This window comes from Eptesicus fuscus, chromosome 3 (assembly GCF_027574615.1).
Source record: "Eptesicus fuscus isolate TK198812 chromosome 3, DD_ASM_mEF_20220401, whole genome shotgun sequence".
Classification (NCBI taxonomy): Eukaryota; Metazoa; Chordata; class Mammalia; order Chiroptera; family Vespertilionidae; genus Eptesicus; species Eptesicus fuscus.
Window position 1 is genome coordinate 7,070,217 of NC_072475.1, and position 20,094 is coordinate 7,090,310.

A 20,094-nucleotide genomic window follows, 5' to 3' on the forward strand; every position below is an offset into this window, starting at 1 on the left:
CAGCCTCCCCTCCACTCCCAGCCTCCCTCCACTTCCAGTGTCCGCTCCACAGGGGCTGAGGGACGCTGGGCCACAGTAGTGAGCCCTCAAGGAAACAGATGGACGGGCACAGGGTGTGTGCCGTGTCTGTGATGCCCCAAAGTGAGCCTAGAATGACCGGTGTGACTCCCCATGCTGTGACGTTGGCCTGTGGTCCTGTCTGCCCAGGGTGGACGTGTGCCCGGAAGAGCCGCCCCACCTGCCCCACGTCGATAGCCTTTTCTAGAGGGTGACCTCGCTGACCTTATTTCTGGGTTGGCGTCCCACAAAGGCATGCAGGGCCTGGCCTTCCCATTCCTCTTACTGACGGAAGCCCAGAGCCTTTAGTGTGTCTAGAGGAGGCAGAGGAGTGGGGTTTAGGGGTCAACGAGAGAGAGGATGAGCAGGATTCGAACCCAGGCCTGTCTAACCACCTGCTTCCCAGCCTGTGGCGCTGCGGTGTCCTGCCGCTTTCTGTCGCCTAAGCCTAACTCTGTGGTGACTGTGCTTAAGTTATCCAAGAGCCGGATGGAAATCTTCCTCCTTGCCAGTTCCTTCTCCTTTGCATGTCCTCATCTCCCAGAGAAGCTGCTAGGCTGGGTCCACCCAGATGGACCCAGGAGCCACCCTGGGCTGGGACGATGGCTGGGCACATTCAGGTGGGACCCCCGGGAGGTGAGCCTGTTGTGGAGGCCGGGAGGCCGACAGCTGACCTCTGAGAAGATGCTGGGCCGAAACTGGCACTGCTGTCTGCCCTGCGGTCTGCTGACCCTTCTGTTCCCTGAGCCAATAGAGGATCGATAATCCCATCAGACAGGAGGGCTCAGCCCACAGTGCACTGTTTGTATCTCAGTGCGCCTGCGTCTCAGGGGAACATCGGGACCGCTGTGGAGGGACTGGCTGCTTCAAGCAGTTTTATCGTCTTGCTACCCCTTCAGAGACCTTGTTTTCCTATTGACAAGGGCAAAGAGGGCTCCATCCCTTCTTTCTGAGAGGCCTGGCCTGGGTGGTGTGTGTCTGCAGGAGCTGCCGTCAACTAAATGTTCATGCCTGCCAAGCACTTTCTTTTTCTTTTTCTTTTTAAATATATTTCTTTTTGATTTCAGAGAGGAAGGAAGAGAGAGAGAGAGAGAAACATCAATGATGAGAGAGAACCATTGATCGGCTGCCTCCTGCACGCCCCCTACTGGGGATCGAGCCCTGCAACCCAGGCATGTGCCCTTGGCCAGAATTGAACCTGGGACCCTTCAGTCCACAGGCTGACGCTCTATCCACTGGGCCAAACTGGTTAGGGGCCTGCCAAGCACTTTCATGATTCATGATCTCATTTCACCGCCTTGGTGGCCGGCCCTTTGTGCCACCTGGTCATCTGTCCACCCACGTGTCCGCCAATCCACCCTCCTACAGATGCTCACTGAACCCCTGCCTGACCTGGCCCGGAGCCAGGCTTACAAGTGAAGGTCAGGACAGGGGGCAGGATAGGGACCCGGCCCAGGCGGATCTGGCTTCACCACTGCTTCAGCCTCCCAGGCCGAAATGGACTTGGAAAAGGGCCGCCTGGGATGGGTGTCGCGTGGGTCGGGGTGTGCTGGGAGTGGGTGGGGGAGGCAGCAGGTGTCCACGTGGTGCTGGAGGTGGTGACGTGTGGTGGAAGGTCCCTGATGGCTGCTCTGGCTCTGCTCCTCCCTCCAGGTCAAGGAGATCCTGACGGCTCTGGGCTTGCTGTCTTGTGCCAACACTCGGACCGCAAGTCTCTCAGGCGGGCAGCGGAAGCGCCTGGCCATCGGGCTGGAGCTGGTGAACAACCCTCCCGTCATGTTCTTTGATGAGCCAACCAGGTACTCAGGAGCAGCCGGGGGAAGAGCCCCTGACCTCTGCACCAGCAGATTTTACGGGGGCCCCTACTGTAGCTTTAGAAGGGGGAGGTGTGTGCCCTGCCTGCCCCATCTTTTTCTCCTCCTATTTTGGGGTCACAGGGCAGATGCCTTACTTGCCCCACTCTCCCTGTCTGAGACTAGGAGACACCCATGGGCTCGGGCTTGCACACAGACCTACCCAGTGCAGTTTGAATGTGAGCATGGTTTGCGGGGGGCGGTCCCTACAAACGTCTCATGGTGCCCCTTGACTTGCAGCGGCCTGGACAGCTCCTCCTGCTTCCAGGTGGTCTCCCTGATGAAAGGGCTGGCTCAAGGAGGGAGGTCCATCATCTGCACCATCCACCAGCCCAGCGCCAAGCTCTTCGAGCTGTTCGACCAGGTACACAGACCCTGCTGTGATCAGCCCCTGTGAACCTGAGTTCTGGTACCCAGCTTCCCCTTAGTTCCTGGGGTTGCCTTCAGTGTTGAGTGGCCTTAGTGTTACGTCTCATAAGATGTTGGAGCCATAAGCCACTAAGGAAGGGGGTCAGAAGAGCTGGCCAGTGTCTTCTCAGGAGCTGTGTGTGGCCATGGGGACTTGGGTGAGTCACTGTAGACATTGCTGAGGCTTCATGTTGCAATGGGGAAATACCTATTTTACTGAATTAGATGACAGATTACTTTATTTGTACAGACAGCCCTCGGGTTACGTCGGACTTGACGTATGTCATTTCGTGGTTACATCGCCATCTCCCATATATTTATAAAACAAAAAAGTTCTGTCATTTCGACGTATGTACATATGTGCTTTATGTTTTTTATTATTTATTTACTACAAGTGAAGGTCAGGAATTGTTATTTTTCTTTTAATTTTTTTTTTTAATGATTCACTTCATTACTGCTGTGTATGTGCTCCATGTGAGTGACATAGGTGCTTATGTAGTAGGTGGGTTCCGACTTACGGCGAAAATCGCGTTACATCGTGCCGTAGGAATGGATCTCCGACATACCCCGAGGACCTACTGTATAATATCATGTTTTATAAATCTTAGGTTTTGATATTATGAGAGAGAAAAAATCCCAAGGGTTGAAATGTGTAGGCTCATGAATCTTTCCCAAGCAGGTGGTTAGTTAGTGTGCAAAAACAATATAAGGAAATAATTCAGGGCCTCATGATATCCTCAGTTTTCCCTGAATCACCATGGATTTCCCTGTGAACTTTAACAGAGTCTGAAATGGAGAGAGAGAGAGAGAGAGAGAGAGAGAGAGAGAGAGAGAGAATAGATAGATAGATAGATAGATAGATAGATAGATAGATAGATAGATTTGGTTAAATGAATGAATGGAGGGTGGATGGGTAGATGGGTGGATGAATATATGGATAGAGGTATGGAAGGATGGAAGGGTAGATGGATGGGTAGGTTGGTGGAGGGTTGGTTGGTGGATGGATGGGTGGGTGAATGAATGGGCGGGTGTATGGATAGAAGGGTGCAAGGGTGGGTGGGTTGGTGGATGGATGGATGGATGGATGGATGGATGGATGGATGTATGTATGGATGGATGGATGGATGGATGGATGGGTGATAGGTGGATGTAGGAGTGGAGGTGAGGAGGTGGTGGATGGTGGATGGATGGATGGATGGGTGGGTGGTGGATGGGTGGTGGATGGATGGGGGAGTGGAGGTGTGGTTGAGTAGGTGGTGGGTGGGTGGGTGGATGGATGTTGAGAGCATGAGGGCAGGCAGGGTTGATATTTACCTCTCCTTGCTTTTTTCTAGCTTTATGTTCTTAGTCAAGGACAGTGTGTGTACCGGGGAAAAGTCTCCAATCTTGTACCATATTTGAGGGATCTAGGTCTGAACTGTCCAACCTACCACAACCCAGCTGATTTTGGTAAGTATAACCTTGACCAGGAAGGAAAAGAAAGGGTTGTTTTGTTTGTTTGTTTGCCACTCTTGGTGGATTTTCACTTTTACCAGAGGCCCTCGGACAGGGCTTACGTTAATAGTCCACAGATTGCTCAAGTGCCATCCTATGGTGGAACTTCTAAGGACGGAGAAAAAGAGGTTGTTTTCACCTCCAGATAAAATGACAAGGGAGCTGTTGTTAGGAGCAGTATTTTCTAACATCTCTTGTGTTAGTCCCAGGTTACAGGAAGTTATTTCTAACAAGAAATAACCTTGTGGCCCCATCACTCCAATCTCTGTCTCTGCCTTCACGTGGCTTTTTTCGCTGTGTGTCTCTGTTGTTGGATTCAGGGCCCATCCTAACTCCAGGATAGTTTCACCTCAAGACCCATAACCAATTACATCTGCAAAAAAAAACATTTGTCCAATAATGTCATATTCTGCGGTTCCAGATGGACGTGAATATTTGGGGGATGCTATTCACCCCACTACAACCCTCCTGGTCATCAGCACTTCTCATTCAGTTGCTTTTCTTTCAAACATCTGGCCACACTCCCAGGATTTCGTATTTCCTACAACATCATCTCCCAAGTTATGTTCCACAAGACACCGTTCCCGGGAAATACTTCTCTCACCTGAGCGAGAGTGTGGGAATGGGAACGTGAAGGGAACAGCCAGCTTTGTTTAAAGGCAGTGGGACAGGGTCTGGTTTATAGTCACAAGAGAGAAGCATGGTTGGGGACAGGTGTGCTGATCAGGGGAGGGTGGTGAGGTCCAAGGCCTGCAAAGAGGTGAGAGCCTAGAGGAAAAGATGGACAGGAAGAGAAACAGGGTCCATGCAACCTCCGGGAAGTTCTAGAAAGGTTAGGGCGTGGCTTCTATCTCCTCCACGTCACCGGGAGAGAGGACTGGAGTGCACAGAGAATGGCGTTTGGGGAGGGGTGGGTGTGAGTGACCAGCAGAGCAGACAGTGCTGAGCCCATGTGGCCTCCTTGATGAAAATGGGCCACCGCATCCTGGTTTATGCAAGGTGGGGCGGATGGTCCCAGACCTCAATGCCCCCAGGGTGCCAAGCACACCTCAGGCCCTGGTCACCCCTTTTTCCGTGGTCCCACTGAACTGCCACAGCTCTCATCACTCCTGGCCAATCCCACGTGCAAAATGTGAGCTCTCCAAGCAGAGATCCTGCTCCATCCGGCTCGTCTTCCAGCTCTACTCTGAGGCTTGGATGCCCATAGCAGGCGTTCAGTAACCCTGGATGGATGCCTTAGTTAATAGAGAATGAGCTAATTATTTACATTCCCAGGCTCCTGACATGAGACATGACCTTGCTGGGGGTTTAGAGCTGAAAGAACATTGGTAGCTTAATGATTTGACCGTATGATCGTGATCATGCACTTGTAGATAATCAGTTAAAAATATTCCCGCCGGATTCATGGCTCTGTGGTTGCAAAAGTGAACGAGGCCCACAGTTCACATTGGCGGTCTCAGGCTCTGATCCCGGGTTTGGCTGATGGCATGCCCCTGTGTCCCATGCAGTCATGGAGGTGGCGTCGGGTGAGTACGGCGATCAGAACGGCCGCCTGGTGAGAGCCGTCGGTGAGGGCCTGTGCGACGCTGACTGCAGGAAAGAGCCTCCTGGGGGGGATGGCGAGGTGAACCCCTTCCTCCAGCACCAGCCCTCTGAAGAGGTAAAGCCGTCAAAAGGATGGAAGGGGCGGAGAAAGGTAACTCCACCCCTCGCTGCATTTTGCCCCCTGCGGCACGGTGCTCTTTCTTAGCCTTGAGGAACTGGGTCATGGGGTTGGGGGTCTCACCTTCTCTCCCTTCTCGGTGTGTCCTCAGAACTCCACTTCCACGGAAAGCTGCCACAGCGTCTCCGCCAGCTGCCTCACCCAGTTCTTCATCCTCTTCAAGAGGGCCTTATTGAGTACCGTGAGGGATTCGGTAAGCGTGTCTACAGTCGCCTCTGGTGGCAAAGGAAGCTGCCGGCATTTTCATGTGTATCTGCCCTGACTGTCTTCCCTCCATTTGCATCAGTCAGCATTCACTCTGCAGTGCTGCTGTGACAAACACTCCCTCATGTGCCAGCGGCTCTGACAGTAAATATCTGTGATACTGGTTGGTGGCTGAGCATTGTGACTCTGCCCCCTGTTTCTTCTCATCCTGGGCCTCAGAATGGAAGGACAGCTCCTTTCTAGAATGCGACAGAGGGAAAGTGCAAGGGAGAAATCAAATGTAAAACTTCTGGTGACTACTTGTCACTTGTGCTCACATTCCTCTGGCCAAAGCAAGTCATATGTCGTCAGAGAGTGCACCCCTCCCTCAGGAAAGCACAGCAAGGCATAGGTCTCTGGGGCTGTGTGGAGGCTTATTGGGAAGGAGGTGTTGAAGGGTTGAGAACCAGAGTAACATCCACCTTTAAGGTGGACAACCTAACAACCTGCCCCGGACGGGTCGGGTGCTCAGTGGGCCTCTGGGACCTAGTGTGAAAGATGGAAGGGCTTGTAGCAACCCATGCCACAGCTCTTCAAGGGTGGCCTCTGATATATCCACCCTTGGTCCCTTTCTCCACCATCACTGTCACTTGTCCTCTCCTCTGAAGGCAGACAGACCTTGCTTGCAAGTTTTGAGCAAATCTGTTTTAACAGCAATAAAATGCTGCCCCATGTGTGCGTGTGTGTGAGTTGGTTTAGGGCTGGAGGTTGGTTTTTCTGGAGGAAATGGCGGCATGAAAGCATGAGGTCTGCCATGGACCATGTCTCCAGAGGCCTTGGACCTGTTGTTCCGTCACTACCCCATCCCCCACTTCCAGGCGTGTGAGTAACAGCCAGGTCTGCCCCCAGGTCTTGATGCACCTCCGGGTCACCTCGCACATTGCCATCGGCCTCCTCATCGGCCTGCTCTACTTGGGGATCGGGAACGAAGCCAAGAAGGTCATGAGTAACTCCGGCTTCCTCTTCTTCTCCATGCTGTTCCTCATGTTCGCGGCCCTCATGCCCACCGTGCTCACGTGTGAGTGCCCGACGGGCCACAGACCCTCCTCTCCTTCCTCATCTGTCATTCCAACCCACAAACTGGGGACTGAGGTCATGGCTTGGCCAAGAGGGGCGTTTTCTGAACATACAGTGTCTTGCTTTTTAAAAAATACAATATTCTTTGTAGACAGATGCAGGTATGGTTGTATTTTCTGTTAGACAAGAAAATACAGAGCCTGTTTAAGCCCAAGGATGGAAGGCTTTCATGCAGGGAGGAAGGCTGATGGGAGAGATTTCTAAAAGGTTTTCTAATCAGGAGCCCCTCAAAGGCACTGCTTACCCCGTTGGTTATTAAGACAGCCCTGGTCCAGCCAAGTTTGGGAGGGGATGAAGCCATTCTGGATGGATTTCCATGCAAGTCTAGGTTGTTCGCAGAGTCACGTGGGGCTGACAGTGCAGACAGCCTTGCTTCTGCAGGACACCAGCATGAAGCTCCTCCCTAAATTGCCTGGAATTTCCAAGACCTCACAAGCGGTCTTGTCCGCAGGAAGGAATCACATTGTCACAGTTATTGAATAAGTTGAGCGATAAGTGTTTTATTAATCGCTAAAATAACACTCATTATTGCATGGATATCCTCCACGCAATGAGTCCTCGGGTTATAAAAATGGATGGCAGTTTTCCTAGGCTAGTGAATCGGTCCTTATCTTTCCACCCAAACCCTGAGCACGGGGGTGTTGAAAGGCCCGTGTCTCGGCACAGGCCAGGTTGTTGAGCCAGTATTTGGCTCGCTGGGTATGTCTGCTTGACGCCTCCTCCGTTTTCGTGCCTCCTAGTTCCCCTGGAGATGGGCGTGTTTCTCCGGGAACACCTGAATTACTGGTACAGCCTGAAGGCCTACTACCTGGCCAAGACCCTGGCCGAGGTGCCCTTCCAGGTACGTCTGGGAAGGGCGTGTGTTGGAGGAGGGGCAGGAACTCTCCTCGCACCCTGCAGACCAGGGTAGGAAATGGCGAGTTCCATGAGAGGCTGATGGGCCCTGTGTTCCCAGATCATGTTCCCGGTGGCCTACTGCAGCATCGTGTACTGGATGACCTCGCAGCCGTCCGACGCCGTGCGGTTTGTCCTGTTTGCTGCGCTGGGCACCATGACCTCGCTGGTGGCGCAGTCCCTGGGCCTCCTGATTGGAGCTGCCACATCCCTGCAGGTACCAGCCAAGGAAACGCCTCCCTGCTGCCCTGGGGGGCTCAGCACCGCCCGCTCCTCCTAATCCTGCCCTAACTTCCTAGATCAGCTTCTCCGGGGCAGTGTTTGGGTCAGGACGCAGTGTCCTGGCTGGTCACTATTGGCACCTCGACAGCAGCAGGTGCCTGGATGCGGCACTTAGTGTATGCCAGTGCTGTGCTCAGTGCTTTCCACGTAATAGCTCCTGTAGTCCCCAGCACACCCCTACGTTAGATGCTGTGCTCTCCCCATCTTACAGATGCGAACACTGAGGCCCAGAGAGGCAATGCGATTTGGTCGGGGTCACACAGCTGGCTCAGAGGTCAAGCTCTTGATGCCTAGGTTTTGTTGCCTCAGGGGATCCACTGGCCCATCCCTCCAACCTCCTCCATTGCACCCCCACATTCCCACCCCATCTGAGTGTCCCTTCCAGACTCCTGGTCCCACCCCCCCACAAACCCACATGCACTTGCCGTTTCTGCACCTCCGTGACTTCAGAGAGCTCAGGCCAGGCCTTTCCTTCACAGCTAAGCCGGAACTCGGGTAATTCGCGCACCAAAAGCTCACTCCCCAAACCAGACTCCTCCACGCCATCTGGCCCGTGATGACCCATCCTGAAAACCGGTCCTTTCTCAGCGGTCCCAGGGACTGTCCACAATATGGCCTCCAGGGGCCACCTGCAGAGGCAGTCGGGCGGGACTGTAAGCTCTCTCTGTGTCCCCCCAGGTGGCAATCTTCGTGGGCCCCATGACGACCATCCCCATCCTCCTCTTCTCAGGATTTTTCGTCAGCCTTGGCACCATCCCAGCATACCTGCAGTGGATGTCCTACATCTCCTACGTCAGGTAGCGTGTGTGTGTGTGTGTGTGTGTGTGTGTGTGTGTGGTTGTCATGGTGGGGGGGCACCCTGTATAACTTGGGGCCTTCACAGTGACAGAGGGAAGAGGACTCTTGATAGCATGCAGATGCTCACAAAAGCCACGTCTTAGCTGTCAGCTAAATGCCGGCACCATTCCTCTATCACGGGTCCCAGAGGATCGGTGCAGTTATTTTTGTCCTAGTTTTGTGTGTCCTGCCCTCACCAACACACACACAACAAGGGTAAAATAAGTACTAGCCGCTTGTACCCTGAGGTGCCCAGGTGGGCCCATTGTCTGGCCCTTTGGAGATATGCCTGGGGGGGGAAAGGGTGTGGATTTCCACCTGTTAGACACTTCATTCATCTCTGAAATAAACATGCGTATGACACATTCCTGAATATAGTAAACCCTAATAAGAAATCCAGTGGAATATTTAAAAAAACACAACAAAAAACAACAACAGTGTGGCTCAGTGGTTGAGCATTGACCTATGAACCAGGAGGTCACAGTTTGATTCCCAGTCAGGGCACATGCCTGGATTGTGGGCTCGATCCCCAGTAGGGGGAGGTAGCTGATCAATGATTCTCTCTCATCATTGCTGTTTCTATCTCCCTCTCCCTTCTTCTGTGAAAGCAATAGAAATATATTAAACAAGAAGCCCGGTGCACGAAATTCGTGCACGGCGGGGGGTTGTCCCTCAGCCCAGCCTGTACCCTCTCCAATCTGGGACTCCTGGAGGGATGTCCGACTGCCCGTTTAGGCCCGATCCTGGCCTAAACGGGCAGTCAGACATCCCTCTCACAATCCAGGACTGCTGGCTCCCAACTGCTTGCCTGCCTGCCTTCCTGATTGCCCCTAACTGCTTCTGCCTGCCAGCCTGATCACCCCCTAACCACTCTGCTGCCAGCCCGGTTGATGCTTAACTGCTCCCCTGCCAGCCTGTTTGCCCCCAACTTACCTCCTCTGCTGGCCTGGTCACCCCTAACTGCCCTCTCCTGCAGGGTTGATCACCTCCAATTGCCCTCCCTTGCAGGCCTGGTCCCACAACTGCCCTCCCTTGCAGGCTGGGTGCCTCCCAACTGCCCTCCCCTGCTGGCCATCTTGTAGTGGCCATCTTGTGTCCACATGGGGGTAGGATCTTTGACCACATGCGGGCAGCTATATTGTGTGTTGCAGTGATGATCAATCTGCATAGTACTCTTTTATTAGATAGGACTAGAGGCCCAGTGCATGATTGAATCATGCACGTGTAGGGTCCCCTACACGCTTTCGCTTTTTGCGGTGGAGCTGGGTGCCTGTCCGATGGTGCTTCTGAAAGGCCTGGTGCCGGAGCAGAAAGGCACCCAGCTCCTCCACTTTTGATGGTCCGCGGCCGCTGAGGGGGGCTACCCTGCTGTTGAGAGGCGCAGGGGGCGGGACTCCCACCCCCTGTGCCTCTCAATGACCGCTGAGGGGGGCTGCCGCGGACACCTGGCTACCCTGCCATTCAGAGGCGCAGCCGGGTGTCCACGGCAGGCCCCCTCAGCGGCTCGGATCTGGCCATTGAGAGGCACAGGGGGCGGGAGTCACGGGCGGGAGTCCTGCCCCCTACGCCTCTCAACAGCAGGGTAGCCCCTCTCAGTGGCAGCGGATCTGTGCCTCTCAATGGCTGGATAGGCCACCCCGAGTCCCGCCCCCCAGCCTCCCGCCGCCCAATAGTGGGCGTAGCAGAGTGATGGTAATTTACATGTTACTCTATTATTAGATAGGATTTTTAGAAAAAGGAATCCAGTGGGAAGTGGGTCATGACTGAAACACCCTGACATCTTTGGACACAAGGATTCTGGCACATGGGCGCTCGATCCAACTGCATGCTCCGCGCTCGGGGGCTGTCTGGCACGTAGGCCTTGGGGGCCGCACTTGTCTCCAGAGCGTTTCGATTTCGTGACACGCAGATCCCACATCGGAACAAGCTTTTCTTTTCTAGAATGTCAGTTCAGACCCAGGTGTTTTGTTCTGGAAACAAAGCCCTTGTCCAGAGTTCCAACAACCTGTGCGTGCGCCAACGCCGGGAAACCCGAACCCCGTGTCTTTCTCCCCAGAATTAGCGTTTTCATTCCGACCATGTAGGGCTGGCAGGGAACAACGGAGCGGGCAGGACGTGTTTTGTTCGAGTGCTGCGTGCTGCTTGGAAGGCTCGCAGCCATTCTGCTATATCAAACTTTTAGAAAGTATGTACCACCCGAAGTCATCCAAGTGGTTTTCAATTCATTTCCCTGAACAAATCCCTACGATTCGTTCCATTTGGAGGAAGTGAAACGGGAAAAATGTAGTGAAGCTGCCCGTGCGTTCATCTCAGGGATGCGGGGAGGTTAGGAAGTATTTGGGGGGGGGGGGGGTGAGGAGGGGAGGAAAAGGGGAAAGAGGAGCCGACTGGGACCACGGGGAAGGCGGAGGGTATTTTGCCCTCGGCACACGGAGGCAGAGTCAGGGACGGTGAGGACGGCGTCTGGTCGCCGGGGCAGAGCCTTCCTCACTCGGGGCGCTTTCCTCCGCAGGTACGGGTTTGAGGGGGTCATGTTGTCCATCTACGGCCTGGACCGCGAGGACCTGCACTGCGACATCGACGAGACCTGCCACTTTCAGAAGTCGGAGGCCATCCTGAGAGAGCTGGACGTGGAGAACGCCAAGCTCTACGTGGACTTCATCGTCCTGGGCGTCTTCTTCATCTTGCTGCGCATCATCGCCTACTTTGTCCTGAGGTACAAAATCCGGGCGGAGAGGTAGAGCTCCCGACTGCCGGCAGACAGGAGCTTCAGACACTGCCGCCAAGGGCAGCTGGCGGAACCGTGGCGGCCAGCCTGTGCCCGCGGACACAGGGCGACTGTGACCCGGCCCCTCGCCGCCACGTCCGGCTGGCGGGTGCCAAGCGTCCGACGGCTCTGCCCCGGGGGACGGGTCTTCTCTCCATTACGCTTCCCAGCTTTAACTAGGAAGGAGATGTAGAAAGGATCATTTTCACGTGCAGAATTTCAAACGCCCACACCTGGGGCAGCATGGCAACCTGCAACAGAGCTGGTGACGAGGCTCCCTCACGACCAGGGAGCTCTGGCCCCGGGCGGGGGCCGCGAGCAGCCCCTCGCCTGGTCACTGCACCGTTAGGCGTCCTGGGGAGCAAGGCGGAGAGGACACTGGTTCTGTTTTATGACTGGTTTTTCATAGTTTTCATATTTCTACAGTTTGTCTCTTTTTCCAATGAGAAGTCGCTTTCCAAGCCAAAAGCCTGTGAATGTCAATCATTTTAAGACACGGTGTCTCCTCCGCCCTGGTGGGAGGGTGTTGTTCAGGGGGCCCCGGCTTCGCTGATAGACAGAACCTGGGAGAGCTGCAAGTGCGGGCCCCACGTTGAGAGACTGGGGAACTGTCTGCGCGAAGCCGTGCGGAAATTTTAAGAAGTTACACAAAAAGTGGGAAGGCGAAGTTGGCCCACTCTTCCCAAGACTTTTGTTTTCCCCATGCTTCTTATTTTAAGCAAAATATATTGTTTCTTTCCTCCTACCTTCCTGAGCACTTTAATTTTTTGTTGTTGTTAATCCTCACCCGAGGATATCTTTCCATTGATTTTTAGAGAGAGTGAAAGGGAGGGGGAGAGACAGAGAGAGAGAGAAACATCGATGTGAGAGAGTCACATCGATTGGTGGCCTCCCACACACGTCCTGGCCAGGGCCTGGGATTGAGCCTGCAACTGAGGTACATGCCCTTGATCAGAATCAAACCCAGGACCCTTCAGTCCGTGGGCCAACGCTCTGTCCACTGAGCCAAACCAGCTGGGGCTGAGCACCTTAATTTTGCCTAAAATATTCTAGAAGACCCACCCTGTTGAGTTTTTACAAACATTTTCCCTTTCCTCATGTATCACATCAACTACCTCCACTGAACCTGGGAACGCTGGGCTGCGGGACATCCAGGTGTGAACGCGGAGAGATCCCAGGTGCAGCCCTGAGAGAGGAGCTGCCTGCCCAAGATGGAAGCTGCTGAGACCCCATTAGAATCCAAGGCCCTTGCAGGCCCCCGGACCCTGAGTGTGGCCCAGGGGTTCGTAGCTCCGTTAAACAGGCTGTAGGGGGGCGTTCTGGTGGCAGCTCGGCCGTACCTCCTTGTCAGTGTTTGGTTTGTGCAGCCATCTTCCCGGTGACGTAACCACACGAGTAAATCTCTCTAGGGCGGGAACAGTGGTCTCTGCAGGGCGACAGCCTTCGACTTCCTGCCAGAGCTCCTGCGTGCCTGTCAGCCCCGGCAATGTATCTACAGGGTAGGAGGTGCCTCTGGCCAAAGAAGGTCTGAAGGAAAATGGCATTGCTTTCCCTTCTAGACCATCACTGTCCCGGAGTCAGGGTCCCCTAATGAAAGATTGTATGTTTGTGGGCCAAAGACGCATGGACCTCTCTGACCCTCGGTGTCCTCTTCTGTGAATAATAGCGCTCGCTCGTCTTCAAGGCCACTTCAGCTCAAAGATTCCTCGGTTCTGTCCCCCAACGCTTATTCCCCACTTCCGAGAATGAAAAGAGTTCAATTTTTACTTGCACACGGATTTGATTGGTAGATGCCTAGAGACCCCCTTTTCACCTTTGACCCTTTTTAGTAAATGAACACAATCCAGGTGTACTAACGTGTAATTTTAAGTCCGCTTGTCCCGCACACACAGAGCAGCATTGCCTCCCAGGCCATGTTACTTAACCAGGGTCAAACGTGGCCTTTGCACAAAGTCTCCTTTTAATTTCACGATAGATTTGCCTGTGAGACACCACACGTAGGAAGACGCACACAGGGACAGCCTAGTGGGGTACAGAGTTGGGAAGAGGAGAAAGTCATCAGTCTCGCCCCAGAATTGCATCAGGTGAGGTCAGTGTTCAAGGGCCTCTTCCCCTCCGCGTCAGCCCCTGGGTTGTGGCTCTGTGGCCCTACAAGGACATGCATGCCCGGAGCTGCGCGGCGAGTCGACCATCTCACCCACAGAGCCGTTCCCTGAGCCAGCAGGGTCCCGTCTCAGCCATTTCAGAAGGAGTCTGAGATTCCTTTAGGTTTACAATCTCATCTCCAAGCGCACCTAAGCCCGCAGAAGGGATGTCTCCTTAGGACCTCATGCTCCCTGCATTTCAGTTTTTTACTGTTAGCTCATCCCTTAACAGATGAGCAACTGATTGAGGTCTCCCCCGTACCCGGGGGCAGATCTTTGGGGACGTGAGGGCTGTCGGGTGCTAGAAGGGAAACCCGTGTACAGAGTGACCAGGGCTATTTTTTAAAGGATGCTAAGTGGGGTGTCGCCGGTGTACTGCCAGCACCCAGGATAATTTGCCTCGCAAGACCTAAAGCCGTGGTGAGTGAGCTTGGGTCACCCCTAGAATGCTGCTGCTGCCTTCACCCCAATTCAACTCCCAGCATTAGAAACCCTTACAGCTTTCACTGAAATGCTGCTGTTCTGTGCTGATCTGCAGAAGCCGGTCTTCTGCTCTTGTTTTAGGGGAGTCTGAGAAAGTACCTTCTCCCAGTGGCCTAAGGGAACATCCCAGCAATGGACTGATGTGTTTTTCTAAATAGCTGTGCTTCGGAGGTCGGTGGTGATGTGTTGGCTTTCCTACATGGGAATTGAAACCTGGCCAACGTCTCAAACCGGAGGCTTTTAAGTGCTTTCTGAATGTAGTGACGCCGACACCCCTTTCACCTCTGACTGCTTCTTGATGTGGAGAAGGGGGGATTCTTGGGTAAAAGATGCATGGCTTCTCCGAATGTTGGCAGAGGGGAAATGGGAGCTCAGAGAATTTTGCTTGCTTTCTTCTTTTTATTTTATTTTATTATGTTGTTGATTTTTTTTTTTTTTTTTTTTTTGAGAGAGAGAAATAGAGAGGAAGCGAGAGGGATAGAGAGAGAGAAACAGATGACAGAGAAACATCATTGATCGGCTGCCTCCTACATGCCCCACACTGGGGATTGAGCCTGCAACCTGGGCATGTGCCCTGACCTGGAATCGAACCAGCATTCTCTTGGTTCATGGGTCGATGCTCAACCACTGAGCCACCAGCTGGGCCAGAGAATGTCACTTTCAAATGGAACTTCTCAGGAGAGAAGGGGCACCTGGGATTCTATCCACTGTCCTGGCTCCGAGACCTGGTCAGGGCCTGGTCCCTGCTGACTCGCCCCATTCTGGGTGCCTTTCACCTCTGTCCCCACTGAGGTCATGTGGTGCCCCCCCTTTCTCTTACGCTTGTTGAGTATCAGCTAGAGAATGGCCTTCTTTCCAAGTCCCCGTGGTGGCGTGGGGAGCTCTCCCCAGAAGGGGAAGAAGCCCTCCATGAACATTCACAGGGAAGATGCCGGGATCACATGACGTCACCTCCAGGGGCGGGGGGCGGGGGGGTCCTTCAGGACCTTTAGGTCCCAGGAAACGGGACTTGTGCTTTTAGGTAAAACTCGTGCACAGAAAGGTCATCTCCCACCCTGAAAAGGGCACGGCCAGGAGGTCAGGGACGGGCTATGTCCGTGAGGTCGGAATCACCTCGGCTGTCTCCCTGAGAAAAACGCGCGCTCCGATGAATTGAGCCTCTCTCTTTATCGAGTGTCCGGACCCTGCCCTGATGCTTATGAATTCCCCACCTGTTTACTCAGCAAGTGTGGACCGACCACCCCGAGCTTGGTGCTGTCCCAGGCACTAGGCCAGGGGAGGGCGCTCAGACAACACAGGCGGCCCTCCGGGGCAGGCAGGCAGCAGGGGCGGGGGGTGGGGGGAAGGGGAGGCATGGCACAGCGCTCCAGTCATCTGGACCTGCAGGGTACCGGGTCCCAGGACCAGGAAAGAGCGGAATTAGAGTCCCAGTCTGACCCCTAAATCTCCATTTCTTTTTTTCTTTCTTTGCCACCCTGCCTCCTGTTCAAAGTGTACAGGTGTGTGTGAACATGGTTCATACGGCATAACATGCAATGCTAGCTTAGGGGCTATTCATTCTGGACTCCCTCTCAGCAAACGAATAGCTGGGATGGGAGGGTGCCCATGCCCCGCCCCTCCAGTCGCCTTGCCTAGGGGTGTCCCGACCTGGCCTAGGGCCTGGGTGGAGTGTGCCTCCCTCTGCCCGGCACGGCCTTGGCCTCCTCGCACAGCTCGCTGTGGGCGAGCTCGGGCAGAGAGGGGCTGCCGTGTGTGATACACACACCGACGGGCACACACGTGCTCACGTGCAGGCTTGTGCCAGGCTGTATGTCACAGTATTATTCTGTGATGTTTCCTTCATCTATGAATCCTCAATCCCCCTTTACTCCGAGAAGAAGAGAAAACATTCCCTCACTCCACGCCTGCCACGCCAATGGTAGAGCAGGGTCCGAACCACGAAGGATGTCACCATTGCCAGCTAAGTGACAGTGTGACAAAAAGTAAAACAAAACAGCTTTGGGGGGGGGGGGTGCAGAGCGTATGAATATAAACTCAGATACTTCCGAGAAATGACTGCTAATAAAATATTTTATATAAAGCTTTTTTGTTGTTGTTCACTGTTAAATGCTTCAAATACAAAATGATTCGCTTGAATTTGGCCAAGTGAAATGGATCTTGAGGTTGTATTGTGAATACATTTGCTGCACTTTTAGAAAGAATTCGGGTTTGTTACTTAGTGTTCCGGTCTGACCCCTATTGCAAATAACCGCCTTCCTCTCTTGGGAACTTGCATGTTTTATGTTGAACTGGGAGGTTTTCCTCCATCCTCCCAGGCCCGTCACCCACTTTCCTACCTTGTTAATGTTGGCCATGACCTCAAAAGGTGCCACGGCCCCCAAAGCCCGGCGGCCCGCCCGAGCCTTCCCTTCCGTCCCCTTCAGCCTTGCAGTGGTCGCCGTGAACGCGGTCTCTGTGGACACGGACTCCAGGCAGAGGGACAGCTTCATTCGTTGCTCTGGGGTCTGGGGAACCCATCTCAGGCTGCGGCCTCTGTAGGGGCGGCTCCAGGGAGCACCCCCCAATGAGATTGGCCCCAGTGGAGCTGAGCAGGACCCAGAGGAGCCTGGAGCTACAGCTGCAGGAGCTCCCAGGTCCTGCGCTTTGGCCGGAGCTTGCAGGCAGCGGTGCTCTGGGCTGGGCTGTCACACTGGACTCCCTCCCACCTGGGACAGAGAGAGAGCAGGGCCATACGAAGTCACGGGACCCATGGCCCCTGCCACCCTCCTACGTGACAGGGAAAGAGAGGTGGTGAGCACAGGGGGAGAGCACCCCGATGAGGGACAAGCTGGTGATGGCAATGCCTGCGACCGAGCCTCCTGCCTCTGCAGACCCTCCCTCGGTCCAGCTCTCGTTAAAGTCCCTCTGGGGCACTGCTCTTGGCCTCTCACATCAGGGAGATTCCTCTGGGACAATTCTCGGGCCTCCCTGGGGCCAGGAGCAGGGAAGAAGCCGGGCGCCCCCAGCCCTGGCACTCTGATTTTCACACTGGCAGCCTGTACTCACCCCCTTGCCTCCTGGGCAGGAAGGCAGTGTGAAGAGGGGGCTCATGCCCACCCTCTGGCGTAGCTCGATTTTCTGAGAACCGTGGCGCATCCTCCCCTACGTCCTGTTCCCATCTTGGAGGAAACAGAGGGTTAACCTTCTCTCCGAACATGCCAACGAGGAACCTTCCTCCAACAGACGTCGTGTGGCCTCCTCGAGGAGACCTGCTCTGCGCCCAGACCACCTGGGCACACACGTGACTCGTGTGGGCACAGGCTGGGCTCAGGGACCCAGTGCCACTCCCTCTGGATCACACAGTCCCCTGGGGGCCACAGCAGAAAGCAGTCCAGACACACTGGCCACCCGGTCTGCTCAGAGGGGTCATTGTTGTGGGCGGGGACCCACTTTGGGCCTTTCCCACCAGGCAGCGACCATTGTACGGCTGAAGGGAAGGGAACAGAAGCACAAAAGCTCCCTTGTTATGGCACCCGCCTCCCTCCGGGTGGAGCCCCCACTGGCCTGGGCCTTCCCAGGGCGTGCGGGGTGCGGGTTCCACAGCGGGGGTTGAGCTTGCTCCCCGGTCCCAGGGAGACCCCCACGGCCACCGCCTTGTAGTCCAAGTCAAGGACATGGCCAGAGCATGTGCGAGTTTCTCTCGGGCTCCGTGGTTTCACCCAGATGTTAGGAGTGGCATGAGCCCGAGCCACGTGAATGAAACACAGCCAGATTCAAACCATTGCATTCAGTGGAGATTCTCTCGGTGGGGTGCACCGTCCTGTTTGCTGTGTCTGCGCCGAGCAAACGTGAGGGAGACTCCGCTGATCCCCGTGGGTGCCTTCGGCCTATACGTACGCCTGAATAAGTGTGGCCCCGATATTGTATACAGTCAAATGGATCGCCTTATGTTCACCAGTGTTAGGAGATCTGGTTTGGGGGACCTTGTAAGCCACCTGCTGTTACCTTTCCTGATGGGAGTGATTTGTTACGTCACGTGCGGGGGGGGGGGCGGGTGAGCTGGGAGGAGATGCTGAAGCCTGGGGGGCAAGCATCTGAGGGTGAGGGGTGACCCCCCTTCTGGCCTGCCTGGGCCATTCTCCAGTTCCCTGAAGAGTGTCCCTTGAAGGAGATCTGGGGGGGGGGGCGGGCTCTTGCTGCCAGCACCTGAAGTGACCTATTGTCCTTGCACTTCACCTGCCCTGAGGCCTGGTCCACACCTGCCCTTCCTCCGGGCACAGCCGTGGGTCAGCATGGGGAGCTTTCCAGAAAACAGCCTTTACCAACCGGGGCTTTTATTTTAAAAATAAAAGTCCTCTCCCCACTGCTGGGGAGTTACCAAAACCCTCTCCCCAGTGGGCCCCGATGGGCCCTCTCCTGCTGGGGGACAGATCAGGCCCCATGGGGAGGCAGAAACAGTGACCGTGGGCGCTATTTTGTTGTAGGGCCTTTGTAATCTTTATAGCTCCATCAGGGGCACCCCGGGGGTCTCTGTTCCATGACCTTGAGAAGCACAGACTGCCCCAGCTTAACCGTAACTGTCTCCTCTTTCAAGTCCTCAGCCAGTTAAAACTGGTAGCAAAGGTCTCGCCATTCAAATTGCTTGTCAAATCCACCACCAACCCCACGTAAGAGGTTTCCACTTTCACCGTCGCGATCCCCGCGGGAGGGGCACGGGGAGGAGTGTCTCAACAGAACGCGTACGTGTCCCTGGCGCCTCTCCCCTGTTTGCTCTTCCCGTGTAGCCGCGTGGGTGCAGCCCCCCGCCAACTGTGGCTGAATCTGTTGTGAATTGTTGCCTTTGATGAGCAGCTATTTCAATGTTTTCCCTTTGTTTTTCCTTCCAAAGCAAGAGTCAATGCAAGTAACATTTTTTTTAACCAGCGTGCAAACATGTGCACATATCTGTATGTCTAATATAGAATCCTGGAAGCCCTGTTTTTTATAAGACTGTATGGGTAACTTTACTTTGGTCTAGCCATGTTCTCTAGGAAATACAGTTGCTTGCGCGCTGTGAGAGGTTTGCACTGTTGTAGGTAAACCGCATATATATACATACGTACCTACATATATATCTATATCTATATATTTTAAATAACCTGGGCTCTCTGGGGCACTTGTTCCTGGCTGTTCCACTCCATTGGAACACAGGCCCGGGCAGACCCCAGATGTGAGCTCTAGCTCTGACCGAACACACCATGGCTCGGCTTTATATATTTCTGTAGGGTTACCTTCTTAGGTTTGTACGTGCATTTTTTGCAGACTTGAACTTTGTCTTCTGATAAATTAGATGCCATTTATGAAAATGTGACATAAGTCAAATAAAGCATCTTTGTTTTCAGATTTCATTTCTCTCTTGCTTGCTTTCAACGACACCAGCCCTCACACAGCGGGAGGCGGGAGCCTGCGTGTGGCCGAGCGCGAGGACTATCTTCCCCTTCTCATGCCGCCCTCGCTCTATCTAATGCAGCAGTTTCGTCGGCAGGTGTCCTGATGGGTCCCAGTGAAGTGGGGGAGAAAAGTAAGAGTGACGGCAGTGGTACGCCAGCCCCCCGGTGCTAGGTGGCAGGTAGTACAGGGTCAAGTGCCTTTCCATATGTTGTCTAATTTAACAGCCATCCTTGGGGCCAGAGAGCCACCACCAGCTCCATTTCTTAGACGAGGAAACTGAGGCTCAGAGACTAGATAACTTGCGGAGTTCAGATGGCGATAGTGTAGCCCCTGACCCCTTCAGCACACTCCCCATCTTGGGAGGAGACATGGAGAGCAAAGAGGAGAGCTCATCTTGTCACAGGAAGTGTCCGGGAGGAAACT

General features: G+C 54.3%; 1 protein-coding gene across 4 annotated transcripts in view; it reads left to right on the forward strand.

The window, feature by feature from the left end:
- ABCG1 (ATP binding cassette subfamily G member 1) overlaps window positions 1-12,380 on the forward strand; it is a 46,472-nt gene extending 34,092 nt beyond the window's left edge. For 2 of the 4 annotated variants that reach the window (XM_054713563.1, XM_008145685.3), the window contains 10 exons: window positions 1,711-1,856; window positions 2,151-2,274; window positions 3,653-3,767; window positions 5,321-5,508; window positions 5,627-5,728; window positions 6,628-6,796; window positions 7,596-7,696; window positions 7,811-7,966; window positions 8,710-8,828; window positions 11,381-12,380. In XM_054713563.1, the coding sequence (XP_054569538.1) occupies window positions 1,711-1,856; window positions 2,151-2,274; window positions 3,653-3,767; window positions 5,321-5,508; window positions 5,627-5,728; window positions 6,628-6,796; window positions 7,596-7,696; window positions 7,811-7,966; window positions 8,710-8,828; window positions 11,381-11,609 (1,449 nt within the window). In that variant the 3' untranslated portion in view covers window positions 11,610-12,380. The remainder of the gene's footprint in view (window positions 1-1,710; window positions 1,857-2,150; window positions 2,275-3,652; window positions 3,768-5,320; window positions 5,509-5,626; window positions 5,729-6,627; window positions 6,797-7,595; window positions 7,697-7,810; window positions 7,967-8,709; window positions 8,829-11,380) is intronic. The other 2 variants (XM_054713564.1, XM_008145686.3) reach the window with 1 other exon arrangement.
- The last annotated feature ends 7,714 nt before the right edge of the window (window positions 12,381-20,094 follow it).